This window comes from Thalassophryne amazonica, chromosome 4 (genome assembly GCF_902500255.1).
Source record: "Thalassophryne amazonica chromosome 4, fThaAma1.1, whole genome shotgun sequence".
NCBI lineage: Eukaryota > Metazoa > Chordata > Actinopteri > Batrachoidiformes > Batrachoididae > Thalassophryne > Thalassophryne amazonica.
In genome coordinates this window covers 67,956,224-67,979,097 of record NC_047106.1, presented here as the reverse complement: position 1 = coordinate 67,979,097, position 22,874 = coordinate 67,956,224, and the positions used below count along the sequence as shown (strand labels likewise).

At 41.3% G+C, this 22,874-nt stretch overlaps 2 protein-coding genes across 2 annotated transcripts; both read right to left on the bottom strand.

The window, feature by feature from the left end:
- Window positions 1–650: 650 nt before the first annotated feature.
- Window positions 651–1,964, bottom strand: pglyrp5 (peptidoglycan recognition protein 5). Its single transcript, XM_034168931.1, has 4 exons — window positions 1,868–1,964; window positions 1,561–1,756; window positions 1,329–1,447; window positions 651–1,015 (listed from the first exon to the last, which is right to left on the bottom strand). Exons 1-4 carry the CDS (start codon window positions 1,878–1,880, stop codon window positions 849–851), a joined length of 495 nt encoding a protein of 164 aa, XP_034024822.1. The 5' UTR covers window positions 1,881–1,964; the 3' UTR covers window positions 651–848.
- Window positions 1,965–11,182: 9,218 nt separating this feature from the next.
- polr2i (polymerase (RNA) II (DNA directed) polypeptide I) lies at window positions 11,183–21,551 on the bottom strand. Its single transcript, XM_034168050.1, has 6 exons — window positions 21,391–21,551; window positions 21,217–21,271; window positions 19,549–19,622; window positions 18,804–18,878; window positions 11,818–11,869; window positions 11,183–11,496 (listed from the first exon to the last, which is right to left on the bottom strand). The coding sequence occupies exons 1-6, from the start codon at window positions 21,546–21,548 to the stop codon at window positions 11,434–11,436; spliced, it is 477 nt and encodes a 158-aa protein (XP_034023941.1). The 5' UTR covers window positions 21,549–21,551; the 3' UTR covers window positions 11,183–11,433.
- Between the last annotated feature and the right edge of the window lie 1,323 nt (window positions 21,552–22,874).

The window sequence follows — 22,874 nt, the reverse complement described above, 5'->3', positions numbered from 1 at the left end:
TGATGGAACACTCTGTTTTTATTGCGTGAAACTACACTACATACATAAACACACACTATAAGATTTTTACATAACAACCATGAACACACCGCGAAGACACCGCCCATACTGATTCAAGCCAAGTTCAGGACCACTCATATGGGGGTGGCCTAGGCTGATTATAAAAGTTAGAGAACAAAGAAAGTCTGGGTTCTTTGTTCCTGGTGTTTTCATGCGGCCAGGTCAAGATCCCAGTGCTGAGATAACTCTGTACCGGTGCAACAATTCTTTTCAATACAACATCTAAACTTTGAAGTCTGTTTCCTGTCCAATTCCTTTTGGAGGTCTCACCGTGACAAAAGAACCTAACACCGATCTTTCCTCGTCTCCCACCGTAGTCACAGTGACACCAAACGCTTCATCATATTTAATCGTCTTAGCTTTCGAGTGCGAAAAAAACTTAAATAAAGCTGCATTCCATTATACTACATGCTGACAATGAGAGCGCCACTGCCACCTACTGTAGTGGATGTACAATTACACTAATCAGAACAATTACACCCCCCCCCCCCCCGCATCACACCGCCCCCCCCACCCCCCCAAGGGGAGCACACCCCACTATTTGAGAAGGACTGTTTTAGAGCTGCAGTAATTTACTTTCAAATGCATTGCAGCTGTCAACTGTCTTGTGGAACAGGACCATAGAGATGTACATCTCCATGAACAGAACCTATCTCAGGAAACAACAGAAAGTTATTCAGTAGTCCATGATTGGCTTTCCCAGAAAGCTGATGGAGGTCAGTGTGCATGGGACCAGAATCTTGCGAGAGCAAATCCATTAAATCTGCAGTGTGTCTCATGTTCTTTCTTCACCTTATAGTTGGTAGTAAAGCATAAAGTTTTTCTCCAGGACATTCTGTTTTTCCCACATCTCTGTGTCCTAGCAGTTCAAACTCTGGGTGTAAAAAGGCCTGGGAAACTCCAAACAGCAGCAATTGTCTGACTGCCAATATCGCCTCAGCAGCTGGTGTGTCATCTGGAATCAAACCACAGTCATTGTACAGTAATATTATGAAAACAGAGAACAGATTTTCTTTTTTTTTTCAAAAATTGACATTTACTAGTAGTCCATGCATTTGTGTTTTTTTGTTTTAGAGTGGATTACTACTTGACAACAGGCTGCCCTAATAATTACCTAAAATTCTGCAGCTGATTCAAAATGCAGTTGCTGACAGAAAGGAAATCACTTCTCCTCTAGAACACCTAGAATATCATTTAAGATCCTACATCTTGGACATGATCTGTTTTTCTGCATTAAAAACATTTCTGTGTGTAGTAAGTGTACTTACTGTTAAAATTGCCCATGAAGGCAACACCCAAGGAGTCGTCATTGTGACCTTTGGTATGTGCTCCAACCACACCCCAGCCTCGACCTTCATACACTGTACCGTCTCCTCCAACAAGAAAACTGCAACAACACACAAGTGTGCTGAAATCTGGCTCAATGTGACAAACATAAAAAACACAACTTTGCACCACAAAGTAAATACGAGCAGCAGTGAAGGCAACAGTATGACTCACTTATATCCAATGTCATCAAAGCCTCTTTCATTCATGTGCAGCGTCTGTATTTTGGCAAGCTGGTCCACACAGTTTCTTCGGTCATTACAGTTTGTGAATGCAGTGTGGTGCATGATGACTCTGCAGGAAGGACATTTCAAAAGGACCCTGCTTCGAGGTTCCACCGCTCCCCAAAGCTGCCGGGAAACTACAGTCACTGAAAAGCATGTTACACACAATTAAACAATGGCATATAGACGTGAACTAAACAAGCAGCAAGTCAGTTTCAAATTAAAAGTGCAAAAAGTCAAATGCCTCGGTTTCATACCTCTGTGATCCATCACAGCCTGTAGGTCTGAAGACTATGAGCTGTTTCAGCTGCTGGGTAAAGAATTTATCAGAGAACCTGTGTACTTCCGGAGGTGTGCGCAGATACATTTAATTCAAATCACCACAACAGTTAATCTACAGATAGTCATGCTGGGCAACAGTTGTCAAACATGTTTGGAAAATACGCTTCCAAAAGAGGAAGTTAAAGTGGCACCGTCAACATTCCACATGGTGTCACATTCTCTCTCACAGACAACTTTGAAATTATGTAAGAGGTCATGGGAGTTTTACAGCAAGTCTGGACTTACACGTTTTGCAAGATCAAGTGCACTAAGTGCAATATAATTAGAGAGAAACAGAGTGTACAGAAATGACCGTTATACCCTGATGTTTATGTATCATCATGAGAATGACTGTCACAGTAATTTGGGGATTTTAATGATTTCTTTGAACTGTTCTTTTGTAAAGGTGGAATGATTGTACAGCATACATCATTAATGACTCCAAAAAAACAAGAACTGGGTGCCCAAGTTGGAAATTATTTGGGATATTCTCTAATCCACAGAGTCAAAATTATAAACACAGGCTCAATCACATACTGTACATAATATCTGACTGAATGTCCCTTAGCAAGACAATTCAACCAGATACTTTTGGTAGCAACCAGAAAGCTTCTGGCATAAATCTTGCTGGATGTTTCACCACTCTTCTTGGCAGAATTGGTACAGTGCAAATTAAATTTGTTGTTGTAGCACGACTGGAGAGAGACCCACAGGTGGCTTGCACCAGTGGTTCGTAGGAGCAGTTACTAAGGAAGATGTATAGCTAAAGAATAAATCAGACCACAGGCTGAAAGAATATTGAACTGCCAGCAACTTTATATTTGAAAAGAAAAAGAAGAAAAACATATACAGTACTTACAATTAGCTAGTAACCATTTGCTGGCTCCAACCAAGATGTTCCTGAGTGCAGCTCACCGCTGCATAGATCGTTCAGAGGATTGGGTTCATCCTACTTTAGTTTAAATCTAGGTTTCTTTTATCAATTTATCAAGGGTTTCAAATAGTCTAAGTGTTTTTTTTATCTGGAGTAATTTAAGTAAACTTAGTCCACTGTTAGTTCTCAGTTTAGTCAAAGTCAACTTTATAGTTAAATATACTATACATGCTCGACATACAGCACAGATTAATTTTCAGTCCTCTCAGACCCATGGTGCAAAATATAAAATAAAAACTACTACTAAGCTAAGTAAAAAATAACTACCTTAATACTACTGATTTACAAAATAAAAATAACATTATAAAACAGTATAAACAGTGTACGTATAACAGTATGATACTGTAGTGCAAGTGGCAATATACTAATGTAAACAGTATAACATTAAATACAATAGTGCAATAGCAGTATGCTAATGTAACCAGTATAACAGTATAATACAGTAGTGCAAGTGGCAGTATGCTGATGTAAACAGTATAACATTAAATACAATAGTGCAATGGGTATATACTAATGTACCAGTATAGGCAGTCCTTATGTGGACACAATAGTGCAATGGGGGAATAAAGTGAAGTGTGCAGTCCTGAGGTTGGTGAGTGCGTGGGCGGGCAGAGTCAGTGGTGGAGGGTCACGGGGGAGCGAGTGGCAGCAGAGCACTGTGGGAATTGATCATCCTGACTGCCTGTTGGAAGAAACCGTCTTTGAGGCTGCTGGTTTTAGCCCGGAGACTCTGTAGTCTCCTTCCCGATGGCAGCAGGCTGAAAAGAATGTGAGTTGGGTGGATGGGGTCACCTACGATCCTGGTGGCTTTGCAGGTGAGACGGGTGTGGTAGATGTCCAGCAGAGAGGGGAGAGGGACACCGATGATCTTCCCAGCTGCTTTCACAGTGTGCTGCAGAGTCTTGCGGCAGGATACTGTGCCGGCACCACACCACACAGTGATGCTGCTAGTCAGGATGCTCTCAATGGTATCCCTATAAAAGGAGTACATGATGGGGGTTGAGGCTCTTGCTTTCCTCAGTTTCTGCAGAAAGTAGAGTCGCCGTTGGGCTTTTTTGGCCAGAGATGTGTTGTTGATGTTTCAGGACAGGTCTTGGGAGATGTGTACACCCAGGAACTTTGTGCTGCTCACCCGCTCCACTTCAGCGCAATTGATGGTTAGTGGAGCGTGCTGAGTGGGCTCTCTCTCCTGAAGTCCACGACAATCTCCTTCATCTTCTCCACGTTCAGGTGGAGATTGTTGTCCGTGCACCACATGGCCAGGCGGCTCATCTCACTTCTGTAGCTTGTCTCATCGTTGTTGTTGATGAGACCAACCACAGTCATCTGCAAACTTGATGAAGAGGCTGGAGCTGGATGTAGGTGTGCAGTCATGGCAGGCCTGGCGCCAGAAAAAAAATATTAAGGGGGCGATGAGTTTATCACAGGGGGCGGGGTCGCCCACCCCCCAAAAAAAGTGTGCACCGGAGGGGACGTGCCTCTGAGCGTGCATAATAAATTGGGTGCGCTCCTGGAAAGCTCATGTATTTAGGCTACACTGCTGTAAGAGACTGACTAAGAGTAAAAGAGTGATGACAGTATTTTTTAAATTATTATTTGAATGTATAGACCCTCAGTCAAGTGATCTCCTGTATACCACAAAACCAAACCAACAACTGATCTGAGAAAGGACACGAGACAGTAGATTAACCGCACATACAGCCCTCCATCACAAGCGCAAACACAGCGCAATTGGGCATGACAGTCACCCAACGGGTCAAAGATAAACCTTTTATGTAGATATACAGTGGTCCCTCGTTTATCGAGGGAGTTACGTTCTAAAAATAGCCCGTAATAGGCGAAATCTGCGAAGTAGACAGCGTTATTTTTTACAATTATTATAAACGTTTTAAGGCTGTAAAACTCCTCACTACACACTTTATACACGTTTCTCAAACAGGCATTAACATTTTCTCACTTTTCTCTCGTGTGTAAACACTCTCAAAGTTCAAACCTTAGTAGAAAAATAAGACAAACATTTGTTTGAGAAATAAAAATAGAACGTTTTCCTATAAATAATTATGATGGCTTTTAGAACTAACGAATTTAATTTTAACGATCAACCTATGAGGTTGGACACAAGAAATTATTACTACTACTATTATTATTATTAATACTAGTATTTCACAGTTCCTCTGATCGCGCCTCTGCGTCGTGGCGCCACTTCGCTGAAGGCCTCGCTGCAGGTGTCTTTTTCTGAGTGAAGAACACAGTTATGGGTAGTTGTTGGCGCTCTTTTTTCTTCTGGGTGAGAAGATTCTTATAAACAGGGAACACAATCCGCGTACTCTCCCTTCGTGGTGCGTCATCTCGACAGAACACCGGCCTGCTTGATGAGGACGCAGAGCACAATGCGCTGTAAAAAAAAAAAAAAAAGTATGCAAAATTGGACTAAAAATATCCGTGAAACTGCGAGGCGCTATATTTTCCAGTATTTCTTTTTCTTTCTTTTTTATTTTTATTTTTGATAACGCTCACATCTGAGGGGGCGAGGTTGATGACGTGAGGGGGCGTCGCCCCCAAACGCCCCCTCGTGGCGCCGGGTCCGAGTCATGGGTCAGCAGAGTGAAGAGGAGGGGGCTCAGCGCACATCCTTGGGGGGCCCCTGTGTTCAGCGTGATGGTGCTGGAGGTGTTACTGCCGACCCGAACTGCCTGTGGTCTCCCCATCAGAAAGAGCAGCAGCCAGTTGCATAGGGAGGTGTTAAGTCCCAGCTGGACTAGTTTGAGGATGAGCTGCTGGGAGATGATTGTGTTGAATGCTGAGCTGAAGTCGATGAACAGTGCGAGTCCTTGGTCTCCAGGTGAGTGAGGACTGAGTGGAGGGCAGTGGAGACAGCATCATCGGTTGAGCGGGACCGCTCAACCGAACTGGTAGGGGTCCAGTGCGGGGGGGAGGGCAGATTTGATGTGGTCCATGACTAGCCACTCGAAGCACTTCATAATGATGGGAATGAGTGTGACTGGGCGGTAGTCATTGTAGCAGGAGGGAGACAACTTCTTCGGGACCGGGATGATGGTGGTGGCTTTGAGGCACGTTGGGACAACAGCTTGTCTCAGCAAGATGTTGAAGATGTCCGTGAAGACATCAATGAGGTCGTCAGCACAGTCTCTCAGGACCCGACCAGGAATATCGTCGGGACCGGGGGCTTTCCGAGCGTTGATCCTTCTGAGCGTTCACCTCACGCTATCCAAAAATAGTGACAGCACCTGGTCGTCAGAAGGTGGAGGGATCTTCTGTGCTGGAGTGTTGTTGTCTGCCTCAAAGCAAGCGAAGAAGTTGTTCAGCTGATTCAGCAGAGAGGGGGTGTTGTCGCAGGTCTGCAGGGTGGGCTTATAGTCCGTTTTGGTCTGAATAAAAATGGACTGCATTTATATAGCGCTTTTCCTTCTGCATCAGACGCTCAAAGCGCTTTACAATTATGCCTCACATTCACCTCAATGTGTGCCATACAAGGTGCTCACTACACACCGGGAGCAATAGGGGATTAAAGGCCTTGCCCAAGGGCCCTTAGTGATTTTCCAGTCAGACGGGGATTTGAACCCATGATCTTCTGGACTCAAGCCCAACACCTTAACCACTAGACCATCACCTCCCCCAAATGAATACCCCGCCATAGGTTCCTGGAGTGTCTGCTGCCCTTGAAGCAGTATGCGATCCCCCTGGAGTACTGTCTCTTAGCCTCTCTGATCCCCCGTGACAGGTTGGCCCTGGCTGTCCTTAGGCCCACCTCGTCCCCAGCTCTGAAGGCGGCATTTTGAGCCTTCAGGAGCCTGTGGACTTCCCCTGTCAGCCAAGGTTTCTGATTGGCCCGAATGGAGATGGTTCTGGAGACCGTGACGTCATCTATGCACTTGCTCATGTAGGCAGTGACAGTCTCTGTGTACACCTGGAGGTCTGTGGTGTTATTGTAGGTGGCTGCCTGTCTGAACATGCTCTGGTCAGTAGTGGAAAAGCAGTCTTGGAGCGCTTCTGATGCCCCCTCTGGCCACACCCGGATCTCCTTTTTGGGTGGTTTTGTAACCTTAACCAACAGTCTGTATGCAGGCATCGGGATAACAGTGGAGTCAGGCCTAGTTAAATTTTTACTTCCATTGCTTAGTTGGTTAATCAATATCTCATTTTTTGCCTGGATTATTTCAGTAGTACACTTGGGTTTTCATTATGTATCCTACACCAACCCAACAAAAGTCACTTAATCAAGATCAAAACAGTTCTATTTATCCAAGTTACAGTAAATCTAGATTAAAAGTTCCATGTATCCACATTAAATAAAAGGAAAATCCCTTTCACACGCAGTGTACCACCAGTCCAAAGTTCCAGGAGCCTCATGTACAAAGACTTGCACGGATTTCATATTGAAACATGGCGTAGGCTAAAATTCATAAACTGTCGCATGCTCAAAAAAAAAAAAAAAAAAAATCAGATCTATAAAAGTGTGCATATGCATGGATCCAAGCATGATCCTTTTGTACATCCCAGTTGATGTGAAATTGAGCACACATACATAAGTACCAAAGTTCCCCCTGTCTATGCCCCTCTTTGAATATGCAAATTTATTTAAATAGGCCCTAGGACCTGTCATTCCCCTCTGTCCAATCATTCAACACGAACAAAGGAAAGAAACTTTACAGAGTCTGAGCTGGAGATGAAGTGGAGACATGGAGGGATAGTGTATTTGGTACCCTGTCAACTGGGATAAATATTGTAGTGATCGCCAGCCTGGTTGCTAAGACTGTAAATTGTTGTGCTGCAATGCACCATGGGAGCTTGGGCCTTTAAGTGTCGTTATCATGGTTCATGTTGATTTAGCAGTGTTGTTAGTGCTGCTGATTTGTTGTGTTTTGTAGTTCATTTGTTCAATTGATTTAGTCAGTTTGGTTGTGTCATGTTGCAGTTACCATAAGTGTGAAGTGTTGTGTGTTTGATGACTTCTGCCATTGTCTCTGCGTTGTGTATAAAAATAAAAGCACTTGCTTGAGGCAGAATGCAGAAAAGACTGAAGCTCTGGCTCGGTCTACGTTCTCCCACACAGCTTGCCATAATGTGAAATGAAAAAGTAGTGAGTGCTGGTGTGTGAGGGTGTAAATGCTGAGGCTAAGTGCAGTGCAGGCATACTGGGAAAAAATAAAAAAAGGTCAGATGGAGGATTTCTGTCCACTGCTGAAGCTTGACCACAACAGGTGTGGAGACAGAATGTGTGCTTCCTCTAGGGGCAGGGGTATTAAACTTGTTCCAGAAAGGGCAGAGAGGGTGCAGGTTTTCTTTGCAACCACAACCTCCACCAGGTGATTTCACTGATTAACATCACTTTGAGCAGATGGAATCAGTTTATCAGTAAAATCACCTGGTGGAGTGGGTGGTTGTGAAGGAAACCTTCACCCTCTTGGTCCTTTCTGGAACGGGTTGAACACCCCTGCTCTAGGGGTCGGTAATGTTAGAGTCTAATCAAATCAGCTAGAATGTAGCTGTTGATTTGAGGTAACAAATTTGGGGGTACAACCCCTGGCAAAAATTATGGAATCACCGGCCTCGGAGGATGTTCATTCAGTTGTTTAATTTTGTAGAAAAAAAGCAGATCACAGACATGACACAAAACTAAAGTCATTTCAAATGGCAACTTTCTGGCTTTAAGAAACACTATAAGAAATCAGGAAAAAAAAACTATGGCAGTCAGTAACGGTTACTTTTTTAGACCAAGCAGAGGGGAAAAAAAAAAAAATGGAATCACTCAATTCTGAGGAAAAAATTATGGAATCATGAAAAACAAAAGAACGCTCCAACACATCACTAGTATTTTGTTGCACCACCTCTGGCTTTTATAACAGCTTGCAGTCTCTGAGGCATGGACTTAATGAGTGACAAACAGTACTCTTCATCAATCTGGCTCCAACTTTCTCTGATTGCTGTTGCCAGATCAGCTTTGCAGGTTGGAGCCTTGTCATGGACCATTTTCTTCAACTTCCACCAAAGATTTTCAATTGGATTAAGATCCAGACTATTTGCAGGCCATGACATTGACCCTATGTGTCTTTTTGCAAGGAATGTTTTCACAGTTTTTGCTCTATGACAAGATGCATTATCATCTAGAAAAATGATTTCATCATCCTTTCAATTGATGGGATAAGAAAAGTGTCCAAAATAGCAACGTAAACTTGTGCATTTATTGATGATGTAATGACAGCCATCGCCCCAGTGCCTTTACCTGACATGCAGCCCCATATCATCAATGACTCTGGAAATTTACATGTTCTCTTCAGGCAGTCATCTTTATAAATCTTATTGGAATGGCACCAAACAAAAGTTCCAGCATCATCACCTTGCCCAATACAGATTCGAGATTCATCACTGAATATGACTTTCATCCAGTCATCCACAGTCCACGATTGCTTTACCTTAGCCCATTGTAACCTTGTTTTTTCTGTTTAGGTGTTAATGATGGCTTTCGTTTAGGTTTTCTGTATGTAAATCCCATTTCCTTTAGGCGGTTTCTTACAGTTCGGTCACAGACGTTGACTCCAGCTTCCTCCCATTCGTTCCTCATTTGTTTTGTTGTGCATTTTCGATTTTTGAGACATATTGCTTTAAGTTTTCTGTCTTGAAGCTTTGATGTCTTCCTTGGTCTACCAGTATGTTTGCCTTTAACAACCTTTCCATGTTGTTTGTATTTGGTCCAGAGTTTAGACACAGCTGACTGTGAACAACCAACATCTTTTGCAACATTGTGTGATGATTTACCCTTTTAAGAGTTTGTTAATCCTCTCCTTTGTTTCAATTGACATCTCTCGTGTTGGAGCCATGATTCATGTCAGTCCACTTGGTGCAACAGCTCTCCAAGGTGATCACTCCTTTTTAGATGCAGACTAACGAGCAGATCTGATTTGATGCAGGTGTTAGTTTTGGGGATGAAAATTTACAGGGTGATGCCATAATTTATCCTCACAATTGAGTGATTCCATATTTTTTTCCCTCTGCTTGGTCTAAAAAAGTAACCGTTACTGACTGCCACAATTTTTTTTTCTTGATTTCTTATAGTGTTTCTTAAAGCCAGAAAGTTGCCATTTGAAATTACTTTAGTTTTGTGTCATGTCTGTGATCTGCTTTTTTTCTACAAAATTAAACAACTGAATGAACATCATCCGAGGCCGGTGATTCCATAATTTTTGCCAGGGGTTGTAGTCCTTCGTTGCTCCATTACCTTTGTGCAGTGCACCAATACCACTGGCATACCCCAGAGCATAATGCCATCCACCACCTTGCTTCAGAATGGATGCAGTGTTTAAACATCTCACCTGTGCTCCTCCAAACATACCGCTTGTTATTGTGGCAAAATAGCTCAGTCTTTGTCTGTTCTCCAAAAGGCATTTGGATTGTCCATGTGGGCAGCTACAAATTTCAGTCTTGCTTGATGGTCAGTTTTGGAGCAGGTGCTTCTTTCTTGGTCCTCTCTCAGTCCATGGCAGTATGAGACTCGCATCTCTGGACAACGACGCTGGTGTTCCAGCAATTTCTTGGTGGTTCTTGAGTTCTTCTTGAACATCCCAAACAATTTCTTCTCATCTGAGGGTGACAGTTTGGGTCTTCTACCAGATGCTGACAAAGTCATGACACATCTCACTAACTTTACTTAAATACAATTGTTTCCACTGATATTGTTGGAATCTGCAATTGTTTAGAAATGGCTCCAAAGAGACCTTCCCAAACTTGTGTAAATTTATAATTCTCCTTCTTAGATCTTCAAGTTCTTTGGACTTTCCCACTGTTCTGTGTATTGTTCCATCCAGTGAGTGCTGACAGGCATCCTTTTTATGCAGCCAAAGAGAAACTACCAGGTGTAGTTAATCCTGATCATGAATAAGATGTTAACAGGCCTGGTCACATTAAAAGACACTGTAGAACCTTCAGCACCACTTATTAAAACACTTAAGTGAATGTATGTATATAGTGGCGCCTGTGTGAATAATTTTGACTCTGTGTACATTAGAGTAAAACTTGCACACCCAATTCTTGTGAGTTTTTTAAAGTAATTAATGATGTATGCTGTACAGTCATCCCATCCTGACAAAAAAGTTAAAAGACATCACTAAAAGCTCAAAATTACAATGACATCCATACCAATGATGAGTGTACGTATGTAAACCTCTGGCCTCAGCTGTTGATACGATTAATTCCAAAAAATCAAACAAACTGCTAGTAAGGTATTTGTGTAAACATTAAAAATGCTCTAATGTTAACAATTTCAAAATTACAAAACTTCAACAAATGCTTAAGACATATGTAATAACTGAATTGTTTAATCTTTTTTTTTAAAAACTGAAAAGTACATTCAAAAAAATTACATATTCACAAGTTGGTGTCTGACAATCTTGACAGTTATTAAATACTGATAATTAAGTGGTTAGCAGAGCTACTAAATCAAAACAAAATGCATAAATGAATACCTACAATTCACAGTGTGGGTTTACATTTAAAGATGTCTAAGCTGTAACTTGGAGCATTTTATTTGGGTACACTGCAGATGTTTCACAATTATTCTGTCCAACGATGTCCACAGTGAGGTGCTGTGCAGACATAGTACAGCCTCATAGCATCCTGAGGAGGAGGAAGAAGGAAATGCTGAATACAACTAATCTACATTAATACAGTTACACTCTTGAATCATAACCAAAAATGTCTGCAGCACAAAACCAGGGCAGGGCGGTTCGGATTCCAGTTTTTGCATTGTTCAGGTTTGAATCAACAGCAGCTATTGGACAAGTTTTGCTGACTGTTTTTTTCTCTATGAATAATTAAGCACCATCATTTTCTGTTTTAATTAATAGATAAAATATTGAATGTTGCTGACCTCAGAACATGATTAACAATATACAAATTATACTGAGAACTAATGAAAACTATTTTTTTTTTAATTACCTCAGCATTCATACTGTGAGACTGGAAGAACACTGCCTCTTTGTGGCCACATCTGTGAAGAGAGAGTGTTCAGTTCTCAGAAAAAGTATCACAATCACTATGACTCAAAGTCACATTATCTTATTTTGGTCACAGACTGTAACAGTTATGCCAGTCGCCAGTGCATCAGGCAGGGGTGGTGGACAAGTGGTTTGTGCACTTGGTTTCAGTACGTAAGGTTTCCGGTTCAAACCCCACCCCTGCCACATTTCTCCATGTAATGTGGAGTTGCATCACAAAGAGGATCCAACATAAAACGTGTGCCAAATCACACTGTGGTGACACCAAGTGAAATAACAAGGAAGCAGTTGAAGGGACTTGTTGTTGTCCAAAAGTATTCACAACACTTCTCTTCATCCACTTTTTTAAACTGTAAAGCTTTAAAGTTTTACATGCAATACCCCATAATGACAATTTTTTTTTTGCAAATATATGAAAACAAAACAAAACTAAGAAAACAAATGTACATAAGTAATCACAGCCTTTGCATGAAGTTCCAAATAGAATAGAATAGAATAGAATAATTCTTTATTGTCCACCGATACAAACACAAGAATAAAACAAAGATAAGATACATAAAATACACAGAAGTAAAGGAAGAAGTAGAATAAGACCTAGTAAGATAAATAAAATGTAAAATAAGATCTAATAAAATCAAATAAGACAGAAGTAAAGCAGTTCAGTTTTTTTTTGTGGAGTGGTCACTTTTTTGAGTTCATTATGGTGACGGCATTTGGTATAAAAGAATTTTTAAAAGAACCTTTGGCCAGAGGAGCTCTGTAGCGCCTCCCAGACTTTAAGAGCTCAAACTGACAGGACAGAGGATGAGAGCCGTCTGCCAGGACTCTGAGCTTTCCTCCTCATCCTGTCAGTGTAAATGTGGGCCAGAGGCTTCTGGGGTTTTCCCACAATTTTCCCCACCATTTTTACAATTCTATTTAATTTGTCATTACATTTACAACTCAAGCGACCAAACCAAACACAAAGATGAAATGTTAAAATATTCTCAATATGTGCAGAATACACAAGCTCTAAAATCTGCGGATTAAGACCAAGACAACTCAGTCTTTTAAGAAGACTGAGTCACTGTGAGCATTTCTTAAAGATAAAATCAGTGTTTTCAGAGAAGCTCAAGTGACCGTCGAGAACTGTACCAAGATATTTAAAAGTTTCCACCGTTTCAACAAGCTGGCCATCGAGTGAAACTGGCTGTACTGTCAGTTCTTGCGTTGTGTAAAAAACAAGCTCCTTTTTCTTAGACACACTGATTTCCAGCTGGCTGTCGAGACACCAAGCTTCAAGAGCCTTAGTGTGAGCGAGATAGGAGGCTTCGCCAGAGGAGTCACATTTCTGTAGCAGGCCGACTAGGGTCATGTCATCCGCGTATTTAATCAGTTTAAAGTTTGTGTCATTCACTGGAAATTTGTTTGTAAAAAGAGAGAAGAGTAGAGGTGAAAGAATGCTACCCTGTGGGCAGCCAGTGCTTATGATGAGCTCTCCTGACAGAATGTTGTTAGCACAAACCCTTTGAGGGCAACAAGACAGAAAGTCTCTGATCCAAAGCATCAGGCCCTTTTCAACATTTAAATCAGCCAGCCTTTTCAGAAGAATATGTAATTTCATAGAGTTAAAAGCTGCACTCAATTCTACAAACAAAACCCGAGCATATGCTTTAGCAAGTGAAAGCTGCTTTAAGATCATGTCCAGCAAGATCAATACAGCATCATCAGTACCTCTGTCCCTCTTATAGGCAAACTGCAGAGGGTCTAGTTCACCGACCACTGTGGTGGTCAGGACGTCAACTAAAACTCTCTCCATAGTTTTACATAATATGGAGGTTATGGCAATGGGCTGAAAATCTTCAGGTTTGCTTGCCCCTGGCTTTTTTGGTATAGGCCTTATTATGGAGCATTTCCAGGATTTGGGCACTCCAGTGACAAGGAGAGAATTAAACAATCTGGAGAGGACTCCTTTTAATTGAGGAGCACAGTCTTTGAGTAGACGGGCTTTCAGGCCATCTGGGCCAGTGGCCTCGTTTGGATTCAGTTTAGAAAGACTTTTAGCCACGGCATCCTCAGTGATGGCTGTGGGGGCTCCTGCAGGAAGATTTTTACAAATCTCATCACATTCCTGTTTATCATCCACTTTATCAAATCTACAGAAGAAATGGTTTAACTCATCAACAAAACATTGATTGATGTGTGAAAGGGCATCACATTTCTTACTGGTTTTGCCCATCAGTGTATTTAGACCTTCCCAGGCTTGTTTTATATTGCCACTGAAACATTTACTTTCTACTTTATTCTTGTACTCAATTTTTGCCTTAAATATATTCCCTCTCAGCAGTTTCCTTTTTTCCTGCATTAACTGCACATTACCAGAGCAGAAAGCTGCCTTCTTTTCATTAAGACAGATTTTCAATTGTTTGGACACCCAGGGTTTGTTATTTGGGAATATTTTCACAGTTTTAGTCTCTGACACATTATCCTCACAGAACCTAATATAACATGTGATGGTGTCAGTGAGTTCATCTCCATCCTGACAGGATTCAAAGAAAATGTCCCAGTTTGTTTCATCAAAACAGTGTCTGAGTTGCTTTTTGCTTTCCTCTGACCACACCTGTACCTGCTTATTAACTGTTTTAATTCTTTTGACCACAGCTTTGAAAATAGGCAAAAGATGAATCACATTGTGGTCAGATTTTCCAAGAGGCGGTCTGCATACCGCTTTATAAGCCTCTGGGATGTTGCCATAGCAACGGTCAAGCGTCCAATGTAGACGTGTAGGACAGTCTACATATTGCTGTAGAGTGGGCAAGTGGTCAGACAGACTGCAGGAGTTAAAGTCACCCAGAACGAAAACGGGCTGGTCAGCAGAGCGGGTGAGTGCATTATTATAGCTCTCTGCTATTCTCTCTCCTGCTGCATCCTCATTTGGACCGGGCACGTATATGAGAATGACAGTGATCTGTCCGAACTCCCACGGAAGATAAAAGGGTCTAAAAGATACAGTCAGTATCTCATAGTCAGGTGTGCATACTTGCTCTCGTATGCTGTATTGAGTGGCTCAGCTGTTATCCACAAACAAACACAGACCCCCTCCGATGGATTTGTGCGCAGTGCACGCGTCCCTGTCCACTCTGACAGCGGTGTAGCCTGACAGGCTCGGTGTGTCTTGATAATCTTTAAGCCATGTTTCCGTCAAACACACAAGATTACTCTGTCTAAATTCACTCTCATGCTCGGCTCTTAGCACAAGTTCATCAAGTTTGTTGCTTACCGAGCGGATGTTAGACAGAGTGATGACAGGCAGCGGGAATCTGCTGCGGCGTCTCCAGAGTCAGTGCCTCACGCCTCCCCTGGAGCCACGCTTTTTCCTCTTCCCCAGACATTTAAGAGGCCATCAGATTTCCTGACAGTCTGCAGGTAGACAGACTAAAGGAACCCCACCAGGTGAGCGAAGTGACAAAAGATGTTCTCTGGTGTAGGTAAGGAAGCTTTGCCGGCTTGTGAGGCAGCTCCCATACGCAAATGCTGATAGGCAGAAAATGATCCACAGCAGTGCGATTTTCATTGCGACGATAAGGTCCAAAGTGCAAAGTGCAGTGAAGTTCTGATAGGTCACATCCACATTAAACCAATGAACTGCTTAAAAATATACGTTAAAACAAGTTTAAAAATGCTAACAGACAAACAGTGAAACAAACAGTGAGCGCAGGGTCAGCAGCAGGCCGCGCCCCATTGTTGTTGCAGATCAGGTGCATCCTGTTTCTACTGATCATCCTTGAGATGTTTCTACAGCTTAAATGGAGTCCACCTGGGGTAAATTCAGCTGATTGGACATGATTTGGAAAGGCACACACCTGTCTACATATAAGGTTCCACAGTTGACAGTGCATGTTGGAACACAAACCAAACATGAAATCAGTGAAGTTGTCTGTAGACCTCTGAGACAGGATTGTCTCAAGGTACAAATCTGGGGAAGGGTACAGAAACATTTCTGCTGCTCTGAAGGTCCTAATGACCAGAGTGGCCTCCATCATCTGTAAATGGAAGAAGGCAGGATCCACTCGGCCTCTTCATAGAGCTGGCCGCACATCTAAACCGATTGATCAGGGGAGAAGGGCCTTATTCAGGGAGGTGACCAACTACTCGGCAGTCACTCTGTCAGAGCTCCAGCATTCCTCTGTGGAGAGAAAAGAACCTTCCAGGAAGATAGCCATCTCTGCAGCAATCCAACAACCAGGCCTGTATGGTAGAGTGACCAGACAGAAGCCACTCCTTAGTAAAATGCACATTGCAGCCCACCTGGAGTTTGTCAAAAGGCACCTTAAGGACTCAGATCATGAGAAACAAAATTCTCTGGTCTGATGAGACAAAGATTGATCTCTTTGGCATGAATGCCAGGTGTGATGTTTGGAGGAAACCAGGCACCATCCCTACAGTGAAGCATGGTGGTGGCAGCATCATACTGTGGGGATGTTTTTCAGCTGCAACAACTGGGAGACTAGTCAGGATTGAGGGAAAGATGAATACAGCAATGTACAGTGATTTCTTATTTATTTATTTATTTTTGTTAATTTTTAATAAATTAAAAAAAAAAAATCCAAACTAAAACACACAATAAAACTTTTCATATTGTTATTATGGGGTGTTTTTGAGGGAAAACACACATTTACTCCATTTTGGAATAGGGCTTTAACATAACAAAATGTGGAAAAAGTAAATACTTTCTGGATGCACTGTAGATCAAAAGGACTTCTTGTTGGTTTTCAAGATATTTCACAACCAAGTGGCTTCTTCAGTTTTGAAAGGATAGATGATGTGGTACACTCCCAGAGCATTGCTGGGTATACTCTCCCTGTCCGATGCATAAATTACATATTGGTAGTCAGCCGATCTTCCAGCCACTTTCAGGTGGTGAAGAATATTCTTATTTACAAAATAAAATTTTGAATTAAAAAACCCACACAAACTCAATCAACAGTGGTTGTAGAATGTGAAACCTGCCACCAACAACTCTGGGCCTCAAGTCTTGCAGGGACAGGCTCTGCTTGTGCTCACATAGATACTTCAGAGAAGGACACAGAACTGTTGACGAGCACCCCAGACTCGCCGTGAAATCGAGCCTTGTGCCAGTTGTTCCCAGTCTCTCGTCAACGCTGTTTGCTTCATCTGTGATTTCCATTTCACTCCTCTTGAATCAAAGTTGTTTGGTTCATCAGATGCAGTTCCATCTTCATTTAACAGTTCTGCATCAGAATATCTTGAGCAGTAACACAAATTTACAGTAAGCTAAGATTTGTCCGTATGGCACAGCAGCTTTTTCCAGGTATTGTGCTTCATTTGGGAACTTATCCCTTTCATCCTTGAGTATTTCATGGGATTTTTTCCTCTCTGAATCATGCGACCAGCATGTCAGCCTCACAGAAGAAAGCCATGCTGCTAATCTGCAAAAAAATTAACCACAGTGGCTTAGTGGTTAGCACTGATGCCTCACAGCAAGAAGGTCCTGGAATCACTTCCCTCCTGGTCCTTTCTGTGTGGAGTTTGCATGTTCTCTCCATGCCTGCGTGGGTTTCCTCAGGGCACTCCGGTTTCCTCCCACAGTCAAAAACATGCTTATTTAGGGTCTGCTATTTTCTCTGCCCCTGACCAAGGCAGTGTCTCTACATCTGGAGTTGGTCCCCGGGTGCCGGACTGTGGCTGCCCAACTGCTCCTAGTGGTTGGATTGTGTCTAACTATAATGTAGAGGATATATAATGTATAAAGTAGGACAAATTTTGGTGTATGTATGTACAATGACAATAAACCCCCTTCTTCTAAATTCTGTCAGGTGCATCACAAAAATTAATTAACATTGCATGTGGACATTTTAACACCTGCTTTCGACCCACTATGTTACAATTCAATAGTTATAATGTAGACTGACGCAGAGGTACATCTGACTGCAAATCTCAGTAATGTAAGGCAATAATAATACAGGGATGAGATTGGGCAAAGAAAAAAAAACCTCTGAAAATCAGCGGAGGCCCGGGGGTCACCATACACCCCCCGCAGGGTCCAGGGGCACAGCCCTTGGCGGGGCCCACAGGTTTTGAGCATTTTAGAGGTATTTCATGAATTTCCATTTTATATTTTTTGTATGTTGGGCTATGTGGAAACCTGACTGTGGACACAGGCAGATTAGTCTGTTTAATATTAATATGATGACGTTTCATTGTCTTGCAGTGTTATTCCAAGGTTTTGTGGATGAAATCCAAACATAGCGCGGCTTTACTGGGGAGCTCAGCCTTGTGACAAATTCACAGAGACCTTTGTCCACGTCCACCTCCCACTCCAAACATGTCCACTTAAACCTCTTTTTTTTTACACCACTATCAATGTCTTTAACATGGTCTTCAACCTCTCTCTCAATGTTAAAGACGCAGCTTGACAGACCAAACTTGCAGAAATTCAAAATGTCCACGTCCGGATACTTTCAGTGACTTTCGATATTACAGAGATTCTGATTGGCTAAAAGTTTGCTGTTGTAGAAAAAGTAGCTAATGATGTTGCATGTTTTAGCTTGCAGTTTCTACAGCGTTATTATGGTTCCCATGCATATGAGGAAAGATTTACTGCACCACCCACTCAAAATTTTTCTCAGTGGATTTACACTGATCTCAGAAATGGCCAAGAAACACAGAAAAACTCTGAAATCCACAGATCCGTGGAAAATTCTCATCCCCTGATAATAATAGTGTGCCCTCTACATTAGTTCATAGGTAACTAAATGTCATATGGGCAATTACTCATCCATCCATTTTGAATCCACTTATTCCATTTAAGGGTCACAGGGGGCTGGAGTCTTTCCCAGCAATCACAGGGTGTGAGGCTGGGTACAAATAGGTAGGGGAAAGTGCTGAATTAGGAAGAATTAATGAGGTCAAAAACAGTTAACTCACTTGGGACAAGGGTGGTCCTCTGTCCTGGGCAGTGTTGGATCCTGAGATACATCAGCAATGATTTGGGTCAATTCACTGCAGAACAGAATGTGGACATAAGATGCTGGATTGGAGACTACATTTTGAAAGTCTTACGTCACACATGTTGATATGCAATGTACTCATATGCTACTGTACACATTAATATTTACCAACACGGAGGAGGGCAGAGGTTATTTAATTATCATCATCTATCGAAACACAACAGATGAAGCATGATTCAATTCTCCTTGATTAAACCCGGGTGGAAAACCGATCAGTCTCTAAATTCTTCCATTCAAGTCTAACACTGCGTGACAGGTTTTCCTTTAATCTCTTGAACCACATTCCATGATGTCATGAACATCTACAGACATTCTGCCGATTGCTCTCCTTTGTTGAATGACAGCGCCTACATTTCTTTGTTGGTGAAAGAGATATTCATGTGTGACGAGAGCATTTTTGTTCAGTTGGCTTTATGAATCAAGCATAGATCACACACAAAGTGCCTGGTCTGAATGAGCACAGACAACAAAAAAGGGGTTATGTTAAATTTTGAAACTGCTCACACATCTGCAGGACCCATGGAATGCTCTCTGGGTAAAAAATATTCTATTATCTTAAAATGTATTACTGTTCGTACAATAAGGTAATGCCCAAAATTGATAAATGCAAATGAAACATGTCAGTTCTCAGTATTATGCAGCACTGTTGGTTTTATACTTACTCAACTTCATGGGTGATTTTATTGACATAGATGCAGCTGTTGTCAGCTTCTTGCTGGTAGTCACAATTCCTGCACTGTGGTTTGATATCATTTTAAAGTTCAATTAAAGAGAAATGGGGAGAGAAATAGAAAAAAACGTATTAAAAGAGTGGCCTAGAACTAGGCATGTTCAGAGTATTTTCCTACATTTTCCTCCTAAAAGGGAGGACAACAACCTCCAGGAGGACAGTGTTTAACCGGCAGGCATCTGCATGTTTGGAAACATCTGATAAGGCATTTCTTCTGCCCAACCACTTTTATACTTATCGGAAACATAACGTCTTTGTTTGGTTGTTCAGAAGCAAGTACTTTTTTTAAACACAAAATTACAAATAAAAACTACACAGACAGATCACCAAGGGCAATACAATACTAGCTCATGTTTCAACAGAAGTTAGCTTTATGTAAAGGGTTACAAATTCAGTAGTCCCAGGAGGGAAGATAGGCATACAAAAACAACACCATTGTTTCAAGTAAAGATCACATCAAATCCATACCAGTATGGCTGTTGCTACTGATACAATACCATGAATTACTATTAGTATGGCACCCATTATTATTTAAACTACCACATCAGGGTTCATGTATAAGATCAGCCCTATATTTTGAGCTTGAAATTTATAAACTGCCTCCTGTACAGCTAAGATGTCAAAATGTCCCTCTTTATCTCATAATGATGGCCGTTTATTACTGAACGCTGAATAAGTGCTGCGGTTTGCAAATGGATGCTGTACAAAGTGGTAGAATACGGAACCATATCAACAACCACAGGTCAGATTAGATTAGACAGAACTTTATTAATCCCTGGTATCAGTATTAGTCCCTCCAGTCCTCAAAGGAAATGAAGACAGCTCTTCCTTTTTGCATTTATCCAGTACACATACAAACCCAATACAAACCTATTAAGCTAACAAATCACAAAACAGAAACTGGAAAAAAATAAATGTGACAATGCCATTAAATCACAAATTATGTGAGGAATGCAGAACAAAATATAATGCAATGATAAAATACCGTCAGACGTATGAGCATAAAAATAGGAAACAGTGTGACCCATTGACCTCTCAAAATAAACCAAGTTCAGCCATCTTTGAACTTGTCCAAGGTCTGTGTCTCATGAATGATCCCTGTGAATTAGAAGACCCTGGCAGTAACAGGACTGGACTTACGCTGAGCACAGACAGACAGACGGACAGACACAAGGTCTTCGCAACACTCGATGGCCATAATTTGGCCTCGGGTAATAAATCACAGCAAGTAAATAAATAAATAAATGTAAAAGAAAGATATGATGAATACTGGAACACTAAATAATACATTTAATGAAAAAGAAACAAATAGAAAATGGACTCCAATAATAATTTCCACAACGTGAGCAAAATCTTAATTTTAAATAAATTTTGTTGTGTTGAATCATATGGTTTTTAATCTTAACATTTAATTCATTTGGTTTTGCTTCTGAAGTTACACAGGCTTTTTTTAAGGACCACAATGGGTTTTATCCTCGTGTTATACACATTATACTATTGTGTTATACACTGCATAGTTATTTCGTACATCTATTTTATTGCCAAATAAATCAAATCAACTAAGAATCAAATGAACAGAAGCCTTACACAAAGTACTTACCGCATATAGCAGAATGCGGTTCTCCTTGTCTTCTTTAGGGTATAACATGTTGTTACTGTAAAACAAAGTCTACTTGTTAAATTTTCTTTCTCAGGTATGACAACATGTTAGCACGCTGTTAGCTCAGCGTTAGCAGGCTGTTTAAACGCTGCTATTATTCCACCACAAACTCACCATTCTTGACAAAAGCGGATTCCGACAAATCCTGGTTCATACGTTCCACCGTCTATATCCATTAGGAGAAATAAACGCCCAAAAACAAAGCGAATTAAATGATAAACACGCTGTAATCTAACAGAGAGCTGACAGACTCGCGCATGCGCGCCTACCATAAGCAAAACAACTATGACCAGACGATAGCGCCCCCGTTGGACAAGGAAGACCTTTAAAACTGAATAATTCACTTTTTTTTTCTTTTTTTTTTTTTTTTGCACAACAGTTTAGAAATTATTTAATAAAATTTATTGTTTGATGAGAGCAAAAGTGTAACTGATTCACAAAGCACATACATGATATTTATTTTAGTGAATTGAAAATATCAGTTATTAAATGCCATCTTTATTTTATTTAACCTTTTAGTCCCATTGGGATCGAGATCTCTTTTGCAAGGGAGACCTGGACAGTTATAAAGTTTTCAATTCACCTAACCTGTATGTCTTTAAATGTGGGAGGAAATTGGAGCACCTGGAGAAAACCCACACAAACACGGGGAGAACATGCAAACTCCACACAGAAAGGCCGCAGGTGGGAATCGAACCCATGACCTTCTTTCTGTGAGGCAACAGTGCTAACCACTAAATCACCGTGCTTATCATGCTGAAAAGGACATAAAATGTTGTTTATCTTAACCATAAATACCCTCAAATTAAACCTAAAATGCCACGAGGTGACCTTATTTTTTTGAACAGCCAAACAAAAAACCTTTGTTAATATCCCAATATTTATGGACAGAATATCTATCTATCTATCTATCTATCTATCTATCTATCTATCTATCTATCTATCTATCTATCTATCTATCTATCTATCTATCTATCTATCTATCTATCTATCTATCTATCTATCTATCTATCTATCTATCTATCTATCTATCTATCTATCTATCTATCTATCTATCTATCTATCTATCTATCTATCTATCTATCTATCTATCTATCTATCTATCTATCTATCTATCTATCTATCTATCTATCTATCTATCTATCTATCTATCTATCTATCCCTTGACCCTTGGCCTAATTCTAGGAATAGTCCAAACCTAAATCCACTGATTAAGTGACAGCATACAGAGTTGGAAACTGAGGGAGCGAGAGGGAGAATAGGGCAGAGGGCCAGATAGCAAAATAGACAGGACGAGGAGCGAGAGACATGTTCTCATCGTAGTCCACCATTTCTCTGTGAGATTTAGTTCAGCTCCTTCTGACTCATTTTATCTTTCAGGTTCATGTACCATCTGTATCCTTTTCTATTACAGATGCACCAGTGGCTCAGTGTGCCAACTCATCAGACATGACAGTCAAGGCTGTCTGACATCACCCATCCGCCCTCTATAATTGAAAGAGACACTAATCCTGCTCCTCTCCAAAGCCTGGCTCGGGGTGGGGTGGGGGAGGGATTTTGAGAGAAATAGGAGGAAGGATGTTGGATATAGGAGTCAA